Here is a 20,292-nt window from a genome sequence, read left to right as displayed (position 1 = left end):
TATATATAAAAAATAACAAGTATCTTGAAATGGCTCTTATGAAAAACGTTGTTGTTGGAAGTCACGTGGTGGAGGAGATGTCATGTGGCCGCAGCCTCACCCGGAACTCACTCGTATGGTGCGTGATTGACTGTTTACAGCTCAGAAACAGAGTTAAGTGAAGAATATTTATTATATTAATATTTCCCTCTTTATGCTTCGGACAAACTATAAATACGCAGAGGGGGTTGTCTGCTAATAATTGGTCGTGAGAGCCCGATTAATTATTTGAACAGTCGTTGTTGTTGTTTTAGTTAGGCTACATGTAACAAGAATCTCCATAGCATCGCTACAGAATGAGAGGAGCTACTTTCATTCTGCTTACTGGGTTAATCATTATAGCAAGAGGTGTGTTTATTATCTAAATATAAACTTATATAAAATAAGTGAAATATGTTAAACTACTGCTGTCTTTATTATATGTATCTTTTTGTTTGTGTCACTCTGTCCAGCTGACAGTAATGACTGTCAAGCACTGAATTTCGGTCATGGTTCGGTTGTGTGCGCGTGCAATGCGACAAACTGCGACTCGGTGGGCAGGGTTGTGTTGCCAGATCCCGGTCAGTTCTTGTCATATGTCAGCAGTAAAACTGGCAGCAGACTCGTGAAGAGTCAAGGCCAGTTCCAGAAAAACAGCACAGGTGCAGGTGAGTGCTCTTACAATCACCACGAAATCAAACTGGACAATTCTAAATATTGCAGCACTTATTAAGTGATTTCTTCTTTACCCATCGTTTTAAAATTCATGTGCCTTTCTTAATCTTCAATCAAAATAACACCCCCATCCCTTTTGCTATGATATCATTTCATATCTATATCTATTGATGACGTGTGCACTGGCGTGAGGGCTGGACAACCTGTCACTCACATGAGATCACAGCAATGGCAAACCACAACCATCCAATCAATTCCGATGGACAAAATCAAATTTTTTCTTGTTCGAGAAGCCAATTCACTCAGATATATGACACAACAGTGAAGAAAAGACCACGGTAACTTTTGTTTCATGCCGACTTCAAAAGAGACAGTGTGCAACTGAGATTTCTATATGTTGTAGGTCTTCAAGAGTTATTTTACCCCAAAATTAAAATTATGTCATCATTTAGTAGGCCTACCCTCATGTAATTTCAAACACAAGTTTTCCATTCATCTTTGTAACACAAATGAAGATATTTTTCCATCTACTGAGAATCCACACAACTTTCACACATCAAAAGAGATTGTAAAAGTAATCCATATGAAGATACTTCTGAAGATACACGATCAATTTATTTGGTAAACAGATTTAATTCATTCATTCACATGTAAACAGTTAATCAAAAATGGTAAACACTGAAGCTCAACTGTGTTTGCTTGATGCGAGAGAATAAACCAAGTTGGTTATTGCATGAGCTTCTGTGTTTACCATATTTGATTAACTCTATTTGCATTAAATTTTTATGTGAATGAAAGTTTTGGTTGCTTGGACTTTCAATGGATGGACAAAAATCAACATAAGCCTTATGGGTTTGGAATGACAGAGTAAATGACGATAAGAGTATTTTAATTTTGGGGTGAAAATAAATAAATGAATCAATAAAAGTTAAAGTTATTGTATTGTTACATTTATTTGACCATATCAAAACAATATATTTGTCACAGAAAGAGTCCAGTTTTCTATTGTTGTGATGTCATGTGAGTGACAGGTTGCCCCGCCCTCACGCCAGTAAACACATCATCAGAGAAAAGAAGAGATGTTGCTGCAAGAGAGAGGGGCACATGAAATGTAAAAAAAAAAATAATGATGTGCACAGATGAATCATTTATAATAAATACTGCAATATTCCATAAAAAATAAGAATTGTCAGTTTTGATTTCATGGCGACTTTAAGGAAAGAGGTAAAAGTCAAGTAGAGGAAGAAGTATTAAATATATAAATATATTTATTTAATATTGTGTCAAAGGCTGAACCCCTCTTTTCATTCTCTTCTGAATCTTAGCTCTCAGAATCACTCTGAATCCCAGTCAAAAGTACCAGCGCACTAAAGGATTTGGGGGAGCCATGACAGATGCGGCAGCTATGAATATTCTGTCTCTGTCCTCTGGAGCTCAGGACCAGCTGCTCAGACAGTACTTCTCCCCAGACGGTGAGAGTGACAGAGAATGAAAATGTGTTCAGCATTCTTAGTTCTGAATGGTGCACATCCCTGTCTGTCACAGGTATAGAATACCGTTTCGTGAGAGTGCCAGTGGCCAGTTGTGATTTTTCAACTCGCCTCTACACATACGCTGACACTCCAGGGGACTACGATCTCCAGAACTTCACCCTGGCCGTAGAGGATATTCACATGAAGGTATCATACACAAACAGAAACACTCCATCCATCACAAATTTTGGGTATGCGATATTGACAAAAAAATGATAACTCGACATTTGTGGATTGTTTTTTTTGTGCTGACCGGGAACCTTGGCTGGTTTAGGCTTGTCGTCTGACAAAACTTTTCATATTCTTATTCTATGTTGTGCTTGGTTCACATGATTTTCTTTTACCTATCCACAGTATTCCTACGCCCCATGACACTTTGCGCGAATTATGGGTATAACTTCCGTTAAACTGTAAACAATCAGTGAAAGGCTTGCTCTATGAATGCAACAGGTTAAAAAAGTGTCACAATGAGATGTCATTAATCTACTCACCCTTCAACCATCGAACATTAAAAGGAAATTTAAAAGTGTAAAAGCATCAACAAGGTACTTTCAACAGACCAAATAACCCTAAAAGCACGAGTCTTTGGTTAAATTAAAAAAAAAAAATGTTACCTTAATCAAAAATGTTCATTAACTTCAGCATAACGTGATACTATTTCAAAGTAATTTCTGTCATTTTGACAGATTATAAATTGCATTTACCTGTGAAAACAAACCTGGAAAAAGATGTGAGAATTTGAGGAGAATAACGAGAGATTCTTAATGCTTTCCAGTGAATTATTATTGGAATATATCGTAAATTAAATTCGGTAGAACAGACCACAAATGTGTAGTTTATTGTCCTTTTTCATACTTTTACAGCGGATTGCAAAGGGAAAAAAGAAAATAATCATGAGGAAAAGAAAGCAGCGACTGAACAGAGCTCTTACCATAGATGTTCTTCTTGTTATAAAATGTCACGTTAAAATACCAGGTATAACGTTACTCTCATGATGTCTGAAAATAAATCATGAAAGAAAATTGACAGCTCATCCAGTCAAACTGACGGATCAGCTTTATTTGTAGGACAACCTTATGATTTGAAATTATTCGTTTCAGCCTTTTTGAATGGAAGTTCCCCAAACCGGAAGTGCCACCCATAATTCAAAACGCAGTAAGGTCGTCAGGAATAAGGTGGATATTATAGCAATTTATTTCTAAAATTATTAAATGTATCTTTTATGCTAAATTCTTACATTTAATAAATTAATTCAGTAATAAGACCCTATAGTGTTGTAAAAATTAAAAAAATGTATTGATATTTTTTTAATATGAAACCAAAACCGCTAGTAGATGGCGGCAAGTCCTTTATTTCTAAAATTATTAAATGTCATCTTCTGTTAAATTCTTACATTTAATCAATAATTCAAATCAGGATAAGACTATAGTGTTTAAAACATTTTTTTTAAATATTGAAATATTAAAAGTATTAAAAATATATTGATATTTTAAAATATGAAAATAAAGGTAAGTTTGCACGACAATGATGTACTAAAAACGGAAAAGTTTTTCCTTTACGTTTTTTGCATACAGACAAAAAAATTGTCAAAATGATCCTCATTCACACGGATCCCGAAGAACTTAAAACACTATAATATTCTGCCAGGCCAGTAGTTGGCGATGTGAAAAGTTTTCCTTTTTCGTTGAAAATGCTGTTGTGTAACAGGGCTGTGCAAACTATAGGGCTGTGTAAACTACAAAATTGTCATTTTTGTGAAAACAGTGACATCATGCACATGCTTATTACGTGTACAGTCTATTGGTGCATAGTGTTTCTTTATAAAGTGACATCGCCAACTGCTTGCCTGGCTGCATAATACGGCGCTTTTAGCCGTTTTCGCTGATCCATGTGAATGCGTATCAGTTTGAAAACTTTGTTGTCTGTATGTAAAAAACAAAGGAAATTTTATGTTTCGTTTTTTTTTACATCGTTGTAGTGTAGAATTACCCTTAAACCGCCAGTAGTCCCTGTCTTAATGAGTGAGTCATAAAATCATTCATTCAATTGATTATTTCAAAATGGCTGATTATTTTGGAAAAGAAGCAAGTGCTTTATAAGTGATTATTGAATCATTCACTCAATCGATTAATTCAAAAACATAGATTCATTCAGTAATGTACACCACTGTGTGTTGCTTTGTAAATGGATTCTAATAGGCTACATCACACAGTAAATGCTTGCACTCTCAAGGTTTGATTTTCTTTCTCCCCCAGATTCCCCTGCTGCAGCGGGCACAGGCTCTCTCTGCTCAGCCTCTCAATCTGTTTGCCAGTGCCTGGAGCGCCCCCGCCTGGCTGAAGACCAATGGCGCACTGACTGGGAAGGGCTCACTCAAAGGCGAGCCAGGAGGCAAAGAGCATAAGACCTGGGCTCAGTACTACATTAGGTGCACATTTAAATACAAATGTCTAAACTAAATGGACTGTAATATTGTTTTTCATTATAGTAATTTTTACATTTTGTTCTTTTTATCAATGGCTTTTACGGGCCCTATTCAGATTTCTAGAGGAGTATGGGAAATATAATCTTTCATTCTGGGGGTTGACGTCAGGGAACGAGCCCACTGCAGGCCAAATGACAAATTACAGTTTTCAGGCTTTGGGTTTTACTCCGGAGACACAGCGTGACTGGATTGCCCTGGATTTGGGTCCAGCGCTCCGTTCCTCATCCTTTCCCAAGACCCGCCTTATAATCCTCGATGACAACCGACTTCTGCTTCCACACTGGGCCAAAGTGGTAAGTGTTGGGTGGACAAAAAGAGGGATAGGAAGATGTTCATTAAGATGCAGATGATGGAGTCGACCTCTCTTCCCTGTTGTAGATTCTGAGTGACGTGCAAGCAGCGCGTTATGTCCACGGCATTGGTGTTCACTGGTACCTGGACAGTCTTGTACCACCTGACATCACCCTGTCAACCACACACCACCTCTACCCAGAGTACTTCCTGTTTGCAACCGAGGCGTGTTCTGGATGGAAACCGGGGGATCATGGTGTGCGTCTGGGCAGCTGGGACAGAGCAGAGGACTATGCACATGACATTATACAGGTACTTGATCCATGTAGATAAAATCAAAGTAGATAAAAATTATTATATACTATATAATAACATAATCTTGATTGAGGATATACATATTAAATACATATTTTTGTTGTTATTATTTAGTAAAGTCGTACCTGTAGAGTATATTTAACATTATTATTTAATATTGAATTATATTTAAGCCTTTTCCTTACCCATCTTTTTCCCCAAAAGGATTATAAAACCTATATTAAAATATTTCGGGCAAAATTTGGTGTTGAGGCTGCTCTGCCACTAATATACAAAGTGGCTGCAATATAACATAGACATTTTTAAATGTAATTATTTTAAAATTGTATATAATAATGTACCCTTTCTCTCCAATTTTCTCTTTTTTAGGACATGAATAACTATGTGACCGGTTGGACAGACTGGAACTTGGCCCTTAATCAGGATGGAGGGCCAAATTGGGTTAAGAACTTTGTGGACAGCCCCATTATTGTGGACTCAAGTAAAGATGTCTTCTACAAGCAGCCCACATTTTACAGCATGGCCCACTTCAGGTTCGACCCATTTAAGGCACCGTTAACTCTGGCAGAATTCAGCTCTTGCACAAAAATGCTATCTAAAGTTCAAATTTGGCTAAATGTTGCCAATGCCGTAACTTAATTGCAAACATGGAGGTAGGCACTTGACTTTTTTGTATCATATTTGACACAATATTTTATAAATGTGAATCATATTATCCAAATACAGCATTTTTCAATAGAATGTGCTGAACTGGGTCTCAACTTCTAAGTTTTTGTGCTTTTAAAACTGACAGCAAGTTCTTATGGGAGGGGTCACAGAGAGTGGGCGTGTCCCTCAGTCAACACACCGGCCTGGAAGTGTCTGCCTATATCAGACCTGATTCCTCAGCAGTATTCATCATTCTCAACAGGTAAAAGCCTGGGATTTTATCATTTACACTCAACTGGTATTGTTACATAGCAGTCATTACATGAATTCAGTTTGATATAAAATGTTTCTGAAACTGCAGGTCTGAAGAGGAGGTGCAGTTTGAAGTTTGGGATCAAACACTTGGCTTTTTACCAGGAAGTGCTTCACCTCACTCCATCCTCACACTACTGTGGAGCAGACATTGACTGGCTGGGTCAATAACCTAAATATGCACCTTAATGATTAACTCAAATAATTTCAGTCATGCTTTAAACATTTCAAATGACTGTTGCAATACGGTTACAAAGAAATAATTTCAATAGAGTCAATAGTGATTTATACGTTTTAGAGGCAATAAAAAGCATGATGTGATTGGGTCATGTTTAAACAAAAAGAAATTTCATTCCTGGAAAAAATTTGATGTATGAAATTTCTTGCACTGAAGATATTATGAATTAAAAAGAATCAAATACAACCTAACACAGCCTTTTTTTTTTTCTGAGAATACACGTAAAAAAAAACAATATGAAGGACTGAATGCTTTTGTTGTTTGCCTGTGTCATAGCAAGATCAACATGTTTCCTGTTTTTTATTCAGTTTTTTTTATTAATACATCGTGGTCATACACATCATATAATATATATTTATATACTTTAATATTTAGCGATTCATTGTCATTTTCATCATCAATGTTTTTTTGTCTTCCTTAAATGAGTTTTCCAACTAAAATTATTTACATTAGAAAAAAACTGTAATAGAAATGAGAGTGAAAAGAACTAAATCAAATTAAACTGAATGACATTGATGGGTTTGTGATATATACACACCAGAGATGGAGGGGAGAGAGACAAAACTTCATGATCCCCTGCACAAGTGGAGGAAAAAAAGAAGGATGCAAGAACAACGAAAGGCCTGTGGACGTAAAGCGTCGTCTATAAACCGCAAAGTCACGCCACCCCATCCCAAAGAGAATTCACATTGAACGGTAAGAGGCGTTATCTGGGGAGTACAGCTCGTCTCTGGGAAACCAAACACTGTACGATCTAAATGTGGGATGGGAGTTGTGCTGCAAAAGCAACAATATGTGCCCGACCCTACCCTAATGTTTGTTTGTTCACCCGGGGAAGGAATAAGAATTGATAAACTAAAGGAAATGCTGTGCAGAAAACTGTGGAAGGAATCAAAGACGTCTGAAAATATGGGAAAGATACAGATACATTGGTATAGACACAACTAAGAAGGACTGTGTTAGAGAAAATAAGTAAATAAACCATAGTAAAAATATACCATCATGGTAGGATGAACACAAAGTATTGACAAAAAGGAAAGACAGACAAACAAGCTTGGGTTAAGACAGAGCTCGGATGAGACGGCGGACGTGTGTGTGTTTCAGAAGGACCATCTCTCCGGTGTGCGAGGATCAGTGTTTAAGGAGGAAGGCTCTGACGAGGACTGAGTGCCGCTTTCATCCCCATTCAGGCTCTTCCTGCACACAGGACACGTGTCGTGCTTTAGGGAGGAAGAAGAGAGAAGGCTATGTCAGTGAATATTTGTAATAATGAAAATACAGTTTGAACCTCTCAAGTGACCCAACAGAGTCTGACGTTAGATTGGATCTAATAAGCACAAAAAAATACACTTTCCACTTCTGAACAAAATATAATTACTTTTAACCCACAAAGCTGTCCACTATCTTGCTATAAGTGAACTCATAACAATGCATTCTGGGATTGTATTATCCACAAAGGATTATCCTACAATTTAATTTCCCAATTGGCTACAACTTAATATTAGCATAATTGTTCTGTCTACCTATTCGAATAGCATTTGCATCAGGAACACACTTACACCACCAGTCAACTTAATACAAAAGTAAATATTTTCCAGATAATATTTACTTAATTTGCATTGGCTTCAGAACAATAACAACATATAGTCCAATCATTTAATTAAACAAACAACGCTGTCTTTTTTTAAAATATCACACTTCCACTACCATTTAAAAGTTTGAATTGAATGCCTTTTTAAATAATAATAAAATACTTTTTTTTACGTCATCATACAACATAATACTTTTACTCCACAGGGTCACATTAAATAAATGTCTTTACTTACTTTGCATTATTAATGTCTTAACCATTTCAAATAAAAAGCTGTACTTTTGAACCATCTATTCCTCAAAGAATCTTAGAAAAAGGTATCCCAGTTCCCATTAGAATGATTGGTTCTTGTTTAGCACGTTTAGAATCCTGCTCGTTTTCATTTAACGGCTCTTTTGCTCTTGTGATATTGCTTAATTGTATCATAAGCCTATAATTTTGAAATCATATTTTGAATTTTGTGGGCATTTGTATTAATTTGTGACATTTTTGATAATTCCCCATTAATTTATGACTCGGCACTACAGTAACAAAAAAAATCAAATTAGATTTGTTATTGATAGCATTTAAAGCAGGAGGTTTTACATCCAATCACATCAGTGATGTTAATAAATAAATCAGACAATGCACCAGCAATTTAGCAATATCCCCACTTGTGGTCTTGACTGGTCATGAAATTAAATCCTGAGTCCTCTTAGTCTGAGACTGAGACAAGAACGAGTACAAATGCGGTCGAGACCGTAGACAAGTCGAGAACGGTCTCTTAATAAAACACTACTAAAATGTTCCAGATGTTTTTACATTTATAATTTTGAAGTGTGACAACTCTTTTCCTTCCATTTATCAGATGATTGTACACAAATAAAATGCTTTCCAGAAAACTATGTGCTTACTAGATATCCAGGAACATTTCCATAACCACATCATTTGTTTTCCTACTTAAAAAGATTCTCATTTCTAAATTCTTTCCTGAACTTTTTCCTATGTCTTTTCCTCATTCTCTCCCTTTTGTCCCGTTCTTTCCTCTCTATTGTTTCTCTCACCAGTTCAAGCCAGGGCACGATGCAGTCACTATGGAAGAAGTGGTTACAGGGCAGCTGCCGGACCGGCTCACCGACCGTATAGTCTTCCTTACATACAGGGCACTCCATATTGCAGTCTAGAAAAGACAAGGAGAAGGAGAGAGAGGGAGAGACAGCATGCAGGGGGCGAGAATAATGAGATTTCGGTAGACAAGCGTTGCCTTAAATAGGAATTATAATTTATCACCACACAAGGCTCATACTGGTAGGTCAATGACTCTCACTGAGTCTGTGAGCCTTAAATCATAACTAAAATGACACAGTGTTCCTCAAAGCCCAGAAGAGAAAAACGCCAAGAGTTTCAAAGAAAAAGGAAGAGAGGAGAGACTCACCCGCGTGTTCCTGAGTGATGATGACAGTGGGGAGGGAAGAAATTTTCTCTTTCTCAGCAGGAGGAGGACCAGTGTTCTCAAACTGACCCAGTAACTGAGTGGGAGAAACACAGAGATGATTTCAGAGCTTGTTTGCACCGAGACACGGATCAGGTAACATGCACACGCATCATCCTGCTCAACTACCTGTGTGATGACTGCATCCAGACCTCCCTGTCCCCAGGCGTAGTCCCCGGGGTTTGAGTGCAGCATGCCCGTCCTAACACACACACAAACATCAAGATCAACAGCTTTACCATATTTAAACTGAGATTGGAGAAAACATTGTTACAACAAAAATTATGTATACATACACGTACACACCAAGATGACCGGCTTTACCATATTTAAACTGAAATTGGGCATTGTAATATACATTGCTGTAATTTGCTGTCAAGTATGTGTACACACACAGTAAATTACTTAGTTACATAAATATTGAATAAAAATGTTTTCTTTACCATGACAGCGGAGGAGAGCCTGGTACTCCTGAATTGGCAAAAAGGCCTGCGAGAAACTGCTGTACTATTCTAGAAGGAGAGCAGAGACATCAGTGAGGAACTGATATTAGTACTGGGGAATTCTGCCAACTTCCTTTATTTTTTTAATGACATAAAAAATAGGCCATTATAATCAGTCAGCTGACTCACATACATTAGATGTAAATATTGCCAGTAACTTATTTAAAAAAAACTACATATATTGTGGAACAAAACAGTTTTATAAGTTTTACTTGAAAAGTCGTCTCACTGGGACATAACCATTTGTAATATTATGGTAGACCTCATATTTTTGGTCTATTACCAGTTTTTTATTTATTTTTTTGCTAATCATTATGCCTATATCCAGTTTGCCAAGTTGAATTCATTTGTTATTGAAGAAATCTAAAGATTCTGTCATTTAGAAATACGGAAACACTTTATTTTAAGGTGCTTGTAATAGGCAGTAATTAATAGTTAATAAGACACTTATAAGACCTTATAGGATGCTTATAAACATAAATAAGTTAATATAAGTGTTAAAGCATAATTAACACATTTATAAGGGCCCAAGCCCTGAAAGGGCGAAGGCCCTATTGTTTTCCTTAGAATAAATTAGTTTTCCTTAGGATAAATTTTGTTTTATTTTTCTAACGACCTGTGTGCAAAGTTTCAAGAGTTTTCGAGCATGTTAAGGGCCCCAAAAGTGCCCGAATAGTCGTTAGAAAAATAAAACAAAATTTATCCTAAGGAAAACAAATTTATCCCAAGGAAAACAATAGGGCATTCGCCCTTTCAGGGATTGGGCCCTTATAAATGTGTTAATTATGCTTTAATTAACACTTATATTAACTTATTTATGTTTATAAGCATCCTATAAGGTATTATAAGTGTCTTATTAACTGTTAATTACTACCTATTACAAGCACCTTAAAATAAAGTGTTACCGAAATAACACTATCAAATGGCCTATTCACACAGAGAGAGAGAGAGAGAGAGAGAGAGAGAGAGTATGTATATATATATATAGTATCTCACGAAAGTGAGTGCACCCCTCACATTTCAACAAACATTTTAGTATATCTTCTCAAGGGACAATACTATAGAAATGAAACTGGGATATATTTTAGAGTAGTCAATGTGCTGCTTATATAGCAGTATATATTTACTGTCCTCTGAAAATAACTCAATATACAGTCATTATTGTCAAAATAGCTGGCAACAAAAGTACATCCTAAGTGATAATAGCTGTACGCCGTTTAACTATGCAAAGCCACATGTCCTATTCATCATTTTCATGTTTTTGTCTGCTTGACAGGACCATACAAATTTGTGTATCTTGTATTAGAGCAGTTAAAATTTGTGCTTTGAGTACAATTCTCTCATACTAACCACTGGATGTTCAACATGGCACCTCATGGCAAAGAACTCTCCAAAGAATTTGAGAATTAGAATTGTTGTTCTCCACAAAGTTGACCTAGGCTATAAGAAGATTGGTAACACGCTGAAACTGAGTTACAGTACAGGTCAGGGTCATACAGAGGTTTTCCAAGACGGGTTTCACTTGGAACAGGCCTCGCAAAGGTCAATCTAAGAAGTTGAGTCCTTGTGCTGTGGATCAGGTGCAGAAGCTGGCTTAAAAAAACAGATTAGTGCTGGGCTGTAAACCGGTTCAAACCGAAAACCGGTTTATATTTTCGTCACGATATTGATTTTGAATAAACCGCCGTACCGGTGTATTTAATTACACAACGTTCGGAACAAACGTTACGCGACACTGTTTCAGACGGACCCTTTACAATGTTGCACTTCTAAGCAGTGACGAGTGAGGGTAAACAAACAGCAGTGCTCTGTTACGTTACATGGACGATGGATACTGAAGAATTAGTACAACATGACACAGAAGAACAACTTGTGACAAAAAGAGGAGCCGGGTCTGTTGTTTGGATGTTTTTTGGTTTCCAAAATTCCAACATCGACCAAACAACCATGTTATGTAAGTGCTGTCGGGCTAAAATTCTCGCCAAAGGCGGCAACGCGAACATCCATTATACAGGATAATCCTGTGTGCCAAGTTGCACTTTATATTTATTTTATGTTTGTTCTGGTTTCGAAGCAATACTTTTGAAAGAATAACTAATGCAAGTTGCATAATTTTGTTTTACTATTTTTTTAGAACTTAAAAGCAATGCAAGACAAGTTTAAGTTTTCTTTTTATATTTACTTGAATGCACGTAATGTTCCTGGACTTGTACTTGAACTAGCAAAAGTATTCCAAGTTGTTCTAATTGTGTTGTTTAAAATAAAAGTTCTGTATTTTGACTGCAATTGTCTTTGCATTCTGATTCCTCACTTCATTAGAATCATGAATGTCTCTTATTTGTAAACAACAGCATAATTTTCTGGGGCCATGCAAACCTGTATTACTAGTGTGGAATTATTCTACAATATTCACTAATGACAGTAAAATAGACCATCCTAAGTCAATTTACTGCAGTAATTCCTCTCTCAACCAGTAGAAAATGCATTGAACACCTGACTATGCATGAAACAAAAACCGTCATAAACCGGAAACCGGCATAATTTTGAAAAAAAAAACGTGATATCAATTTTTGGTCAAACCGCCCAGCACTAAGATGCATGAGTGCTGCCAGCATTGCTTTAGATCTTGCAGAAGCAGAAGGTCAGCTTGTCAGTCTCAGACCATACACCACACACTGCAACAAGTCGGTTTGCATGGCCGTTGTCCCAGAAGGAAGCCTCTTCTGAAGCTGGCTCACAAGAAAGCCTGCAAACAGTTTGCTGAAAGCTATCTGTCCAAGAGCATGAATTACTCAAACCATGTCCTGTGGTCTGATGAGACTAAGATAAACTTGTTTGGCCCAGATGGTTTCCAGAATGTGTGGCGGCGCCCTGGTGAGGAATACCAAGAAAATTGTGTCTTGCCTACAGTCAAGCACGGTGGTGGTAGCATCATGGTCTGGGGCTGCATGAGTGCTGCTGATACTGGGGAGCTGCACTTTATTGAGGGAAACATGGATTCCAACATGTACTGCGACATTCTGAATAAGAACATGATGCCCTCCCTTCAGAAACTGGGCTGAATGGCATGATAACGATCCCAAATACACCGCCAAGATGAAAACTGCCTTGCTGAGGAAGCTGAAGGTGATGGAGTGGCCAAGTATGTCTCCAGACCTGAACCCTATTGAGCACCTGTGGGGCCTCCTCAAGGGGAAGTTGGAGAAGCACCATGTGTCTAACATCCAGTAACTCTGTGATGTCATTATGGAGGAGTGGAAGAGGGTCCCAGCAACAACCTGTGCAGCTCTGGTGAACTCCATGTCCAGGAGGATTAAGGCAGTGCTAGATAACAATGGTCCTTAGACAAAATATTGACACTTTGGACACAGTTTTGACATGTTCACTTAGGGTGGACTCACTTTTGTTGGCAGCTATTTCGACAATAATGGCATTATGTTGAGTTATTTTCAGAGGACAGTAAATATATACTGCTATACAAGGAGCACAGTGACTACTCTAAAATCTATACAAGTTTCATTTCTATAGCATTGCCCTCGAGAAGATGTACTAAAATGTTCGCTGAAATATGAGGGGTGTACTCACTATTGTGAGATACTGTATACAGTCTATATATATGTGCACGCGCGCACACACACACAGGTATATTTAAGCATCATTGTACTTGCAAACAAAATGAGTCTATGTTCCTCAAAATGCATCATAACAGCTTTTTTAAATGGCTTGTTTCAAACTGTCAGCATATATGACTGTCAGCTAAATATGCATTTGAGGATCAGCAATATCCACTGTATCAGAGGTAATTTGGTCTTAATTAAGCATGCATACTATTCGTGATGTTCGAATTATAGTTAAAATGCAAAAGAGAAACTATGATAGATGAAAGTGCAACCTGCAAAAAATGTAAGAGAATGAAAACACATCCACAGATTTGGGATACAGAACATGACCAAGTGAAAAACTAAGATATAGAACTTACCCCTCGACAGCGGGAGAGCGATCCGGTCGACTGCTTCCTCTGGATCGGTACCTCCTCTGAGTGTGCAGGCGAGGAGGACGACCAGGACCCCAGTGCTCTGCTACACTTAGAGGGCCACCCAGAGTCCCACTAAGCCCACCTGGGACAGAACCGCCGAACGGTCCGGCTCCGAGACTCCCAGACCCACTGCCCCCTCCAGGGACCCGCTCAGAGTCAGGACTTTCCAGATCCAGACTGAACGGCCTCTCCACGAACAACAGCTGCCATAGCTACAGAAAAAGAGGGAGCGAAAGAGATAGTTATGAATGAGCAGTACATGTACCTCATTCAAACGTACCCAAAAACTCCTTATCAACAGCTACACAAGACAGGGAAGATGTTGTGGAAGGAAGGGGTCCACATACCTCAGCAAACTGTGAAGCTGTGTCATCAAGGCTATTTGAACTACTGTCCAGAAGACTGAGGAGTAAACAATCACACTCATGTCAGACCTGGCTACTGGGATAGCCAGGGAACATATTGCGGTTTCATGATGGAACTTGGCAACATAAACTGCAGTACAGCTGATTGTCACAGTGAGGGAGTCATCGATCTAAACCAGTGCTTCTCAATCCCGAAATGCACATTTTGGATGTCTCACCCATTTGAGGACTGCGTCAGAAAGCTAAGACAGCTGCCTTGCTATTCCACAGTGCCCAGACAGTCTATGACAAAAGCGTTTTAGTATAAAGGCAGCTCCTAAGTAAATTGGTCTTTTTTGGTGAGCTTTAGTTATGACTAGTAACCAATCAAATATTAAATGACTGTAATGTTTTTAAATCGCTCCATCAGATACCATTTTATTTAACAGCTGAACTACACAAACAGGACTGTGGAATATCACAGGCATCTATGTTGCCTTTAAAAGCTGACCAGTAAATCCCAGCTACATAATATGCAAAAAGCAGTATATAAACGTGAAACATTAGCAATACCCATATAACCTACTGCATCAGCTGATATTGTGTTCAACCTATGCCACAAGGAGCCATCAGATTTGAAAAATAATACATTGAAGAGAGATCTATGAGTTGAGTGACTCTTTTCAAGTGAAAGGTCAATGGCAAATGGCAAATACGGGTTCCCAAGATAAAAACGTAAAGAATAGCCAAATAAAAAATTCGGATTAAACTTATTGTATTCATATGATGGTTTCAAAAAACTTTTATCCAATTTCCAAGTTAAAATTTACAATTGGGTGACCCTAAAATGTTTTGTGGTGTAACCATTAAGAAAAGTAAAAACAAAATTTCTTTACATCTTGAACACATGTAAATGCACACACCTTATTTTTTTTAAGCAAATAGCATCATGAATTATTAAATCATAAATATTATTACTTATACCATGGTCTGTCTGAATACTTCAATTCTAAATGGCTGGAAGGTGTGCATTAAAACCGTTTAATGCACAGGTAGTTTCACTCAGTTTAATCACCGTTCTATATTAATGTGCGGTTTTCACTTAATCACACACACACACACACACACACACACACACACACACACACACACACACACACACACACACACACACACACACACACACACACACACACACACACACACACACACACACACACACACACACACACACACACACACACACACACACACACACACACAGATTTTATTAATAAATAAAACTGAGTTTTTGAAGTAATTGAACTCACAGCTTCATTGTTATTAGACAGAGACGCTACACACACACACACACACACACACACACACACACACACACACACACACACACACACACACACACACACACACACACACACACACACAGATTTTATTAATAAATAAAACTGAGTTTTTGAAGTAATTGAACTCACAGCTTCATTGTTATTAGACAGAGACGCTACACACACACACACACACACACACACACACACAGATTTTATTAATACATAAAACTGAGTTTTTGAAGTAATTGAACTCACAGCTTCATTGTTATTAGACAGAGACGCTGCGCGCGCACGCACACACACACACACACACACACACACACACACACACACACACACACACACACACACACACACACACACACACACAGGTAATTCACACAGGAATCTCATCTCTCCCCCTCTCCCTTGATAATTCATTCAAATAAATGGTATAATTCATTCATTCAGGTAAATGTAATCTTACAGCACTACCATATCTTACTCAAAGCGGACAGAATGCTAGATCTAACAAACTGTAACTGACAAAAATAACTGTATTTTTACCCTTCTGGTCAAATATTGCACTGTAAACATCAATAACAGCTTTAAGTTGCCAATGCTATCCACTGCAAGCAGAGCATTAAACGATTTGAATCGCTTCATAACAGGTTCTTTACCTCCATGTCTGCATTAAAATAGTTTAATTGCACATCTAGCTGTGAATTATCCCTTACTTATTACATACGTTTTTGGGAGGGTTGTAGCACATAACATTTCACAACTTGAACTAACCTTGTCAAATTATTGTAGGCATTTTTGCAATTTTTAAAATTGCATTTTCAAATAAATTAATAGATTGGCTCATTAACCTAAGTGCTGTATGTTAAATGTTAAAGCTTAATGTTAAAGATGTTCTGATATTTAGTGCATACTGTTAAAAGGTACATGATTTCGGACACAGCACATGTCTACTAAAGACCTAATCATATAAATAAATTATCTTAAAGGGGTGGTTGATTGCGATTTCATTTTTTTCATTTTAAATAGTGTGTATCGTTGCTGTTGGTGCATGAACAGTATCTGCAAAGTTGCTGCGCTGGAAGTTCAACGTAAGCAGAGATATCGTCTTTTAAAAATCAGGAAGTTTAATGCCTACAAAAACGACTCAAATGGGACTACAACGATACTTCCCGGGTTTTATACGTAACTAACCCATAATCAACCCTCCCTCCGGAATATGCAAAAAAGGGGGCATGTCCATATTTCTGAGGCTTTGTCGAAGAGGAAGAGTTATAGTGGAGAGCAGGAACCATGCCTGTCGAAAGTGTGTTATTTTCACCCAGCTGTCAGGTCTTCTGTGTTCGGGCTTCCTACGGACGATGTAGTTCGTCAACAATGGCTACAATTTATGTTTGATTATGTTCCAGAAAATTACAATCGTAATTTAGCTCTCTGTGCTGCGCATTTTACGGAAAACAGCTTCCAGAATCTCCACAAATTCAATGCCGGATTCAACAACAAACTGTTACTAAAGCATGAAGCAGTTCCAACTTTAAAACCAGAGACAACAGTTGTTGGGCCACAACCAGTAAGTAAGACTTAATAATTTTAAATGTATTTGCATGTATAATTTTAGACGTAATGCTTTAGTTTTTATCAAGGACGTAAACGAATGCCAGCTCTGGCTTTAGTAGCCACTTAGTTATGCTATTTCGTGTCTATGACAAACGCGTACAAACATTTTGGACCTGAATTTGTAATTATGTACTAATTTTGTAAATGTATTTTCCATGTATACTTTATGACGTAATTTTTCAATTTGATCAATAACGTAAACCAATGCCAATGCTGTTTGTAGCTAGTTAGTTATTTGCTATTTTGTGTGTATAAGACAAACGTGTATAAAGTTCAAAAAGTTATATGTAATCGCAACAGCAAACTTCAGCTGCTGTTATCAGATGTTTTCACGTTCTGTTGGCATTTTAACACAGTTGTCACATGTTCACCTAAAGAAAACGATACACCGAGTAAACTAAGTTTTGTGAATAGATAAACGGTTGTTCATTATATCGACAAAACAATAACTTTAAAAAACGGTATTACTCAGTCATTATTCAGTTATATTAAACATTTAATCAGGAGAAACCCGTATCTCAAAAGTTAACAAGCAGCAGTAGCATTTTCAAGATACAGCATATCGAAATTATTATATAATAGTAGAATAGAATAATAATAATGATTCAAAAATGTACCATTCAGAAACGTTTTGTAAGAGCCGTGTTGGGTAGGTTCTGCTTGACTCTCTTCATTGCCGCTTTCTGGGTCTGATTCTGGCTCAAACTGAGACGGCAGTATTGACACCATTATTTACATTTGACCGGACCACATGCAGCTTTCACCCGTAAAGGTAATGGGCGTGAAGTTTCCGGACAACGTGCGCAACGCAGTTTAGCAAATTGCAACACACCGGCCCAACTAACCAATCTGAGCCCATTGCCTGTTTCTGAGGGAGTGGTTTCATAGAATCAGGAAGTCAACCGGTCGTTCAAATGACAGAGGAGAAAGCGGTCTACAACAAAGGTGAAATTTATGAAAAATAAGGCTTTAAAAAAAACAAAAAAACACGAAGACATGTTATATTGCACCCCATAAACACAGTCATGCAAAGAAAAAAGCAGTAAACCACCCCTTTAATAAAGCAGATCCATAATGTGCAGACCTGCAGTAATCTAAGACCAGGATTGAGAACCACTGATCTAAAACCTTTCCCAAATAAATTCCAATATAATACAAATTAAACTTAAACTGAGCTGGAATTAAATGCAATTAACTCATATCATTGATGTTCCGCAGGCAGAATGGTGACACAAACTATGAATGATCATATGCTTGATTTATCAATACTAAAAAAAGAAATAACATCATAGCCTATTTTGACAGCTTTTTGTGCTCAGGCCCGTTTGGTGGTTCTATGAATCAGGTGATACAATAGACTTATTTACATACACCAGAAGGCCCTGAAAGAGCCGCCATGTAATCTAGCAATGCAGGAGTTACAACATGCCATAAGAGACAACGAATGAGGAAGTGCAGCCATTGAAAAGCTCACCTGGAGTCTTCTGTAACCTCCTCGATGAAGCCCGAGTCACATCTGGGACAGATATACTCCTAAATGCAAGCAAAATCACAATCAGAATCAGAATACAGAAAAATCACACCGTTGACCTCAACACTGTAAATAAACAAAGGGATAGCTGTGGTTTTGTGAGGACACTCACATTTGCATAGCACTACAACACACATTTATTTGAATTTTAAAGCAAATAGTCCTGTATAATAATGAGAGACACTCCCTGTAAAGCGTGTCATAACAATATTTGGCTGATCCAAGAAGTTGCTTCCCTATTTTTACTCTGATTTGAAGAGGTCAAGACATGTCATCCTGTTGGTCTCCAACAAAAGAAGGACAATGACTGCTTATCTTTTTATGTAGTACAACACTGTTCAGCCTCATTCACACTATATACATTAAGCATGAACCAGTTATGATTCACCTTCTGAGTACAGTAAGACGTTTACTAAGTGAAATGGGCAGTAAACAAGGGATTTCACACAACTCATCCTCAAAGGGACAGCTCATGATGGATTGACTTTCTGACACACTGACCGACAAGTGCTGTAATTTAACAGTCATTGACAGTTCTGTGATCTGCGACATTACAAGTAAGTTAAGTAAAATAGAAACAGAAACATTTAATATTCCAGTTTCGCTTTTGATAAAAGTTCAGTGTTCAGTACATTTAAATACATTTTGTAAACATTTCTAAACGGTAACAGTACTAACGGAATACTTGTTATAGTCTAGTATGTATTAAAAAGTCATTATTTAAACGAAAGCTGTAACAATATACCAACAAAAACACAAGACATTAGTTTAGCATTTGTTTTGAAGACAAAACACGTTAGTTTTCTCCTTGAGTACGTGCACGAGCACCAGTATTACTAAACGTAATACTGGTCATCGATAAATACATATATTTGATTTGTAGTGTTTAACGTTATATCCAAACAACAAGCCATGGCAGGCCCTTCGCCTTCATCAGGTTGATAACGTTACACTGCTAACATGCTAACTTTAGCACAACAGCGTAACCTGCGAGCCCGACAACGGAACTACAGAATCCCACTAAGATGAACCGACTGTGTGTTACAAGCGACGCGGACTCACCGGCAGTTTGGGGCTCACTTCACCTTTACAACAGTGACAGAAGAAGCGATGCGGAGGGACCGCCGCAGCCTCCGCCATGTTTTCCGTGAGACTGTCTGTGTCCCAAACAGCAGCAGCGCTGGCCGTCGGTCCGCCCACTGCAGAGGGAGGCGCTCTGACATCAGCATTCGGAAGTCCGATTCAGTTTAACGAGTAGATTCACTCGGGTGGTTCGTTTAAATGAACTGTTATCCTAACAGAGTCAGTGAAATGTGCTTTGTACAAGCCCCAGACTGTGCTTTTTTTTCTGAAGTAATGT

General features: G+C 37.8%; 2 protein-coding genes across 2 annotated transcripts; one reads left to right on the top strand and one right to left on the bottom strand.

Moving 5' to 3' along the window:
• The first annotated feature begins 90 nt into the window (after positions 1–90).
• On the top strand, positions 91–6,705 carry gba1 (glucosylceramidase beta 1). Its single transcript, XM_077209562.1, has 11 exons — positions 91–152; positions 294–387; positions 492–686; positions 2,019–2,165; positions 2,239–2,372; positions 4,481–4,653; positions 4,766–5,003; positions 5,089–5,313; positions 5,686–5,849; positions 6,110–6,226; positions 6,326–6,705. Exons 2-11 carry the CDS (start codon positions 336–338, stop codon positions 6,429–6,431), a joined length of 1,551 nt encoding a protein of 516 aa, XP_077065677.1. The 5' UTR covers positions 91–152; positions 294–335; the 3' UTR covers positions 6,432–6,705.
• A 58-nt stretch (positions 6,706–6,763) lies between these two features.
• rnf115a (ring finger protein 115a) lies at positions 6,764–20,129 on the bottom strand. Its single transcript, XM_077209634.1, has 9 exons — positions 19,995–20,129; positions 18,876–18,934; positions 14,463–14,517; positions 14,059–14,327; positions 10,020–10,088; positions 9,706–9,778; positions 9,520–9,613; positions 9,149–9,264; positions 6,764–7,734 (listed from the first exon to the last, which is right to left on the bottom strand). Exons 1-9 carry the CDS (start codon positions 20,070–20,072, stop codon positions 7,615–7,617), a joined length of 933 nt encoding a protein of 310 aa, XP_077065749.1. The 5' UTR covers positions 20,073–20,129; the 3' UTR covers positions 6,764–7,614.
• Positions 20,130–20,292: the final 163 nt, after the last annotated feature.

The sequence above is a fragment of the Siphateles boraxobius genome, unplaced genomic scaffold (assembly GCF_051911475.1).
Source record: "Siphateles boraxobius isolate OS27281-9 unplaced genomic scaffold, OSU_SipBor_1 12, whole genome shotgun sequence".
NCBI lineage: Eukaryota > Metazoa > Chordata > Actinopteri > Cypriniformes > Leuciscidae > Siphateles > Siphateles boraxobius.
This window is presented reverse-complemented; position numbering and strand designations above follow the sequence as displayed.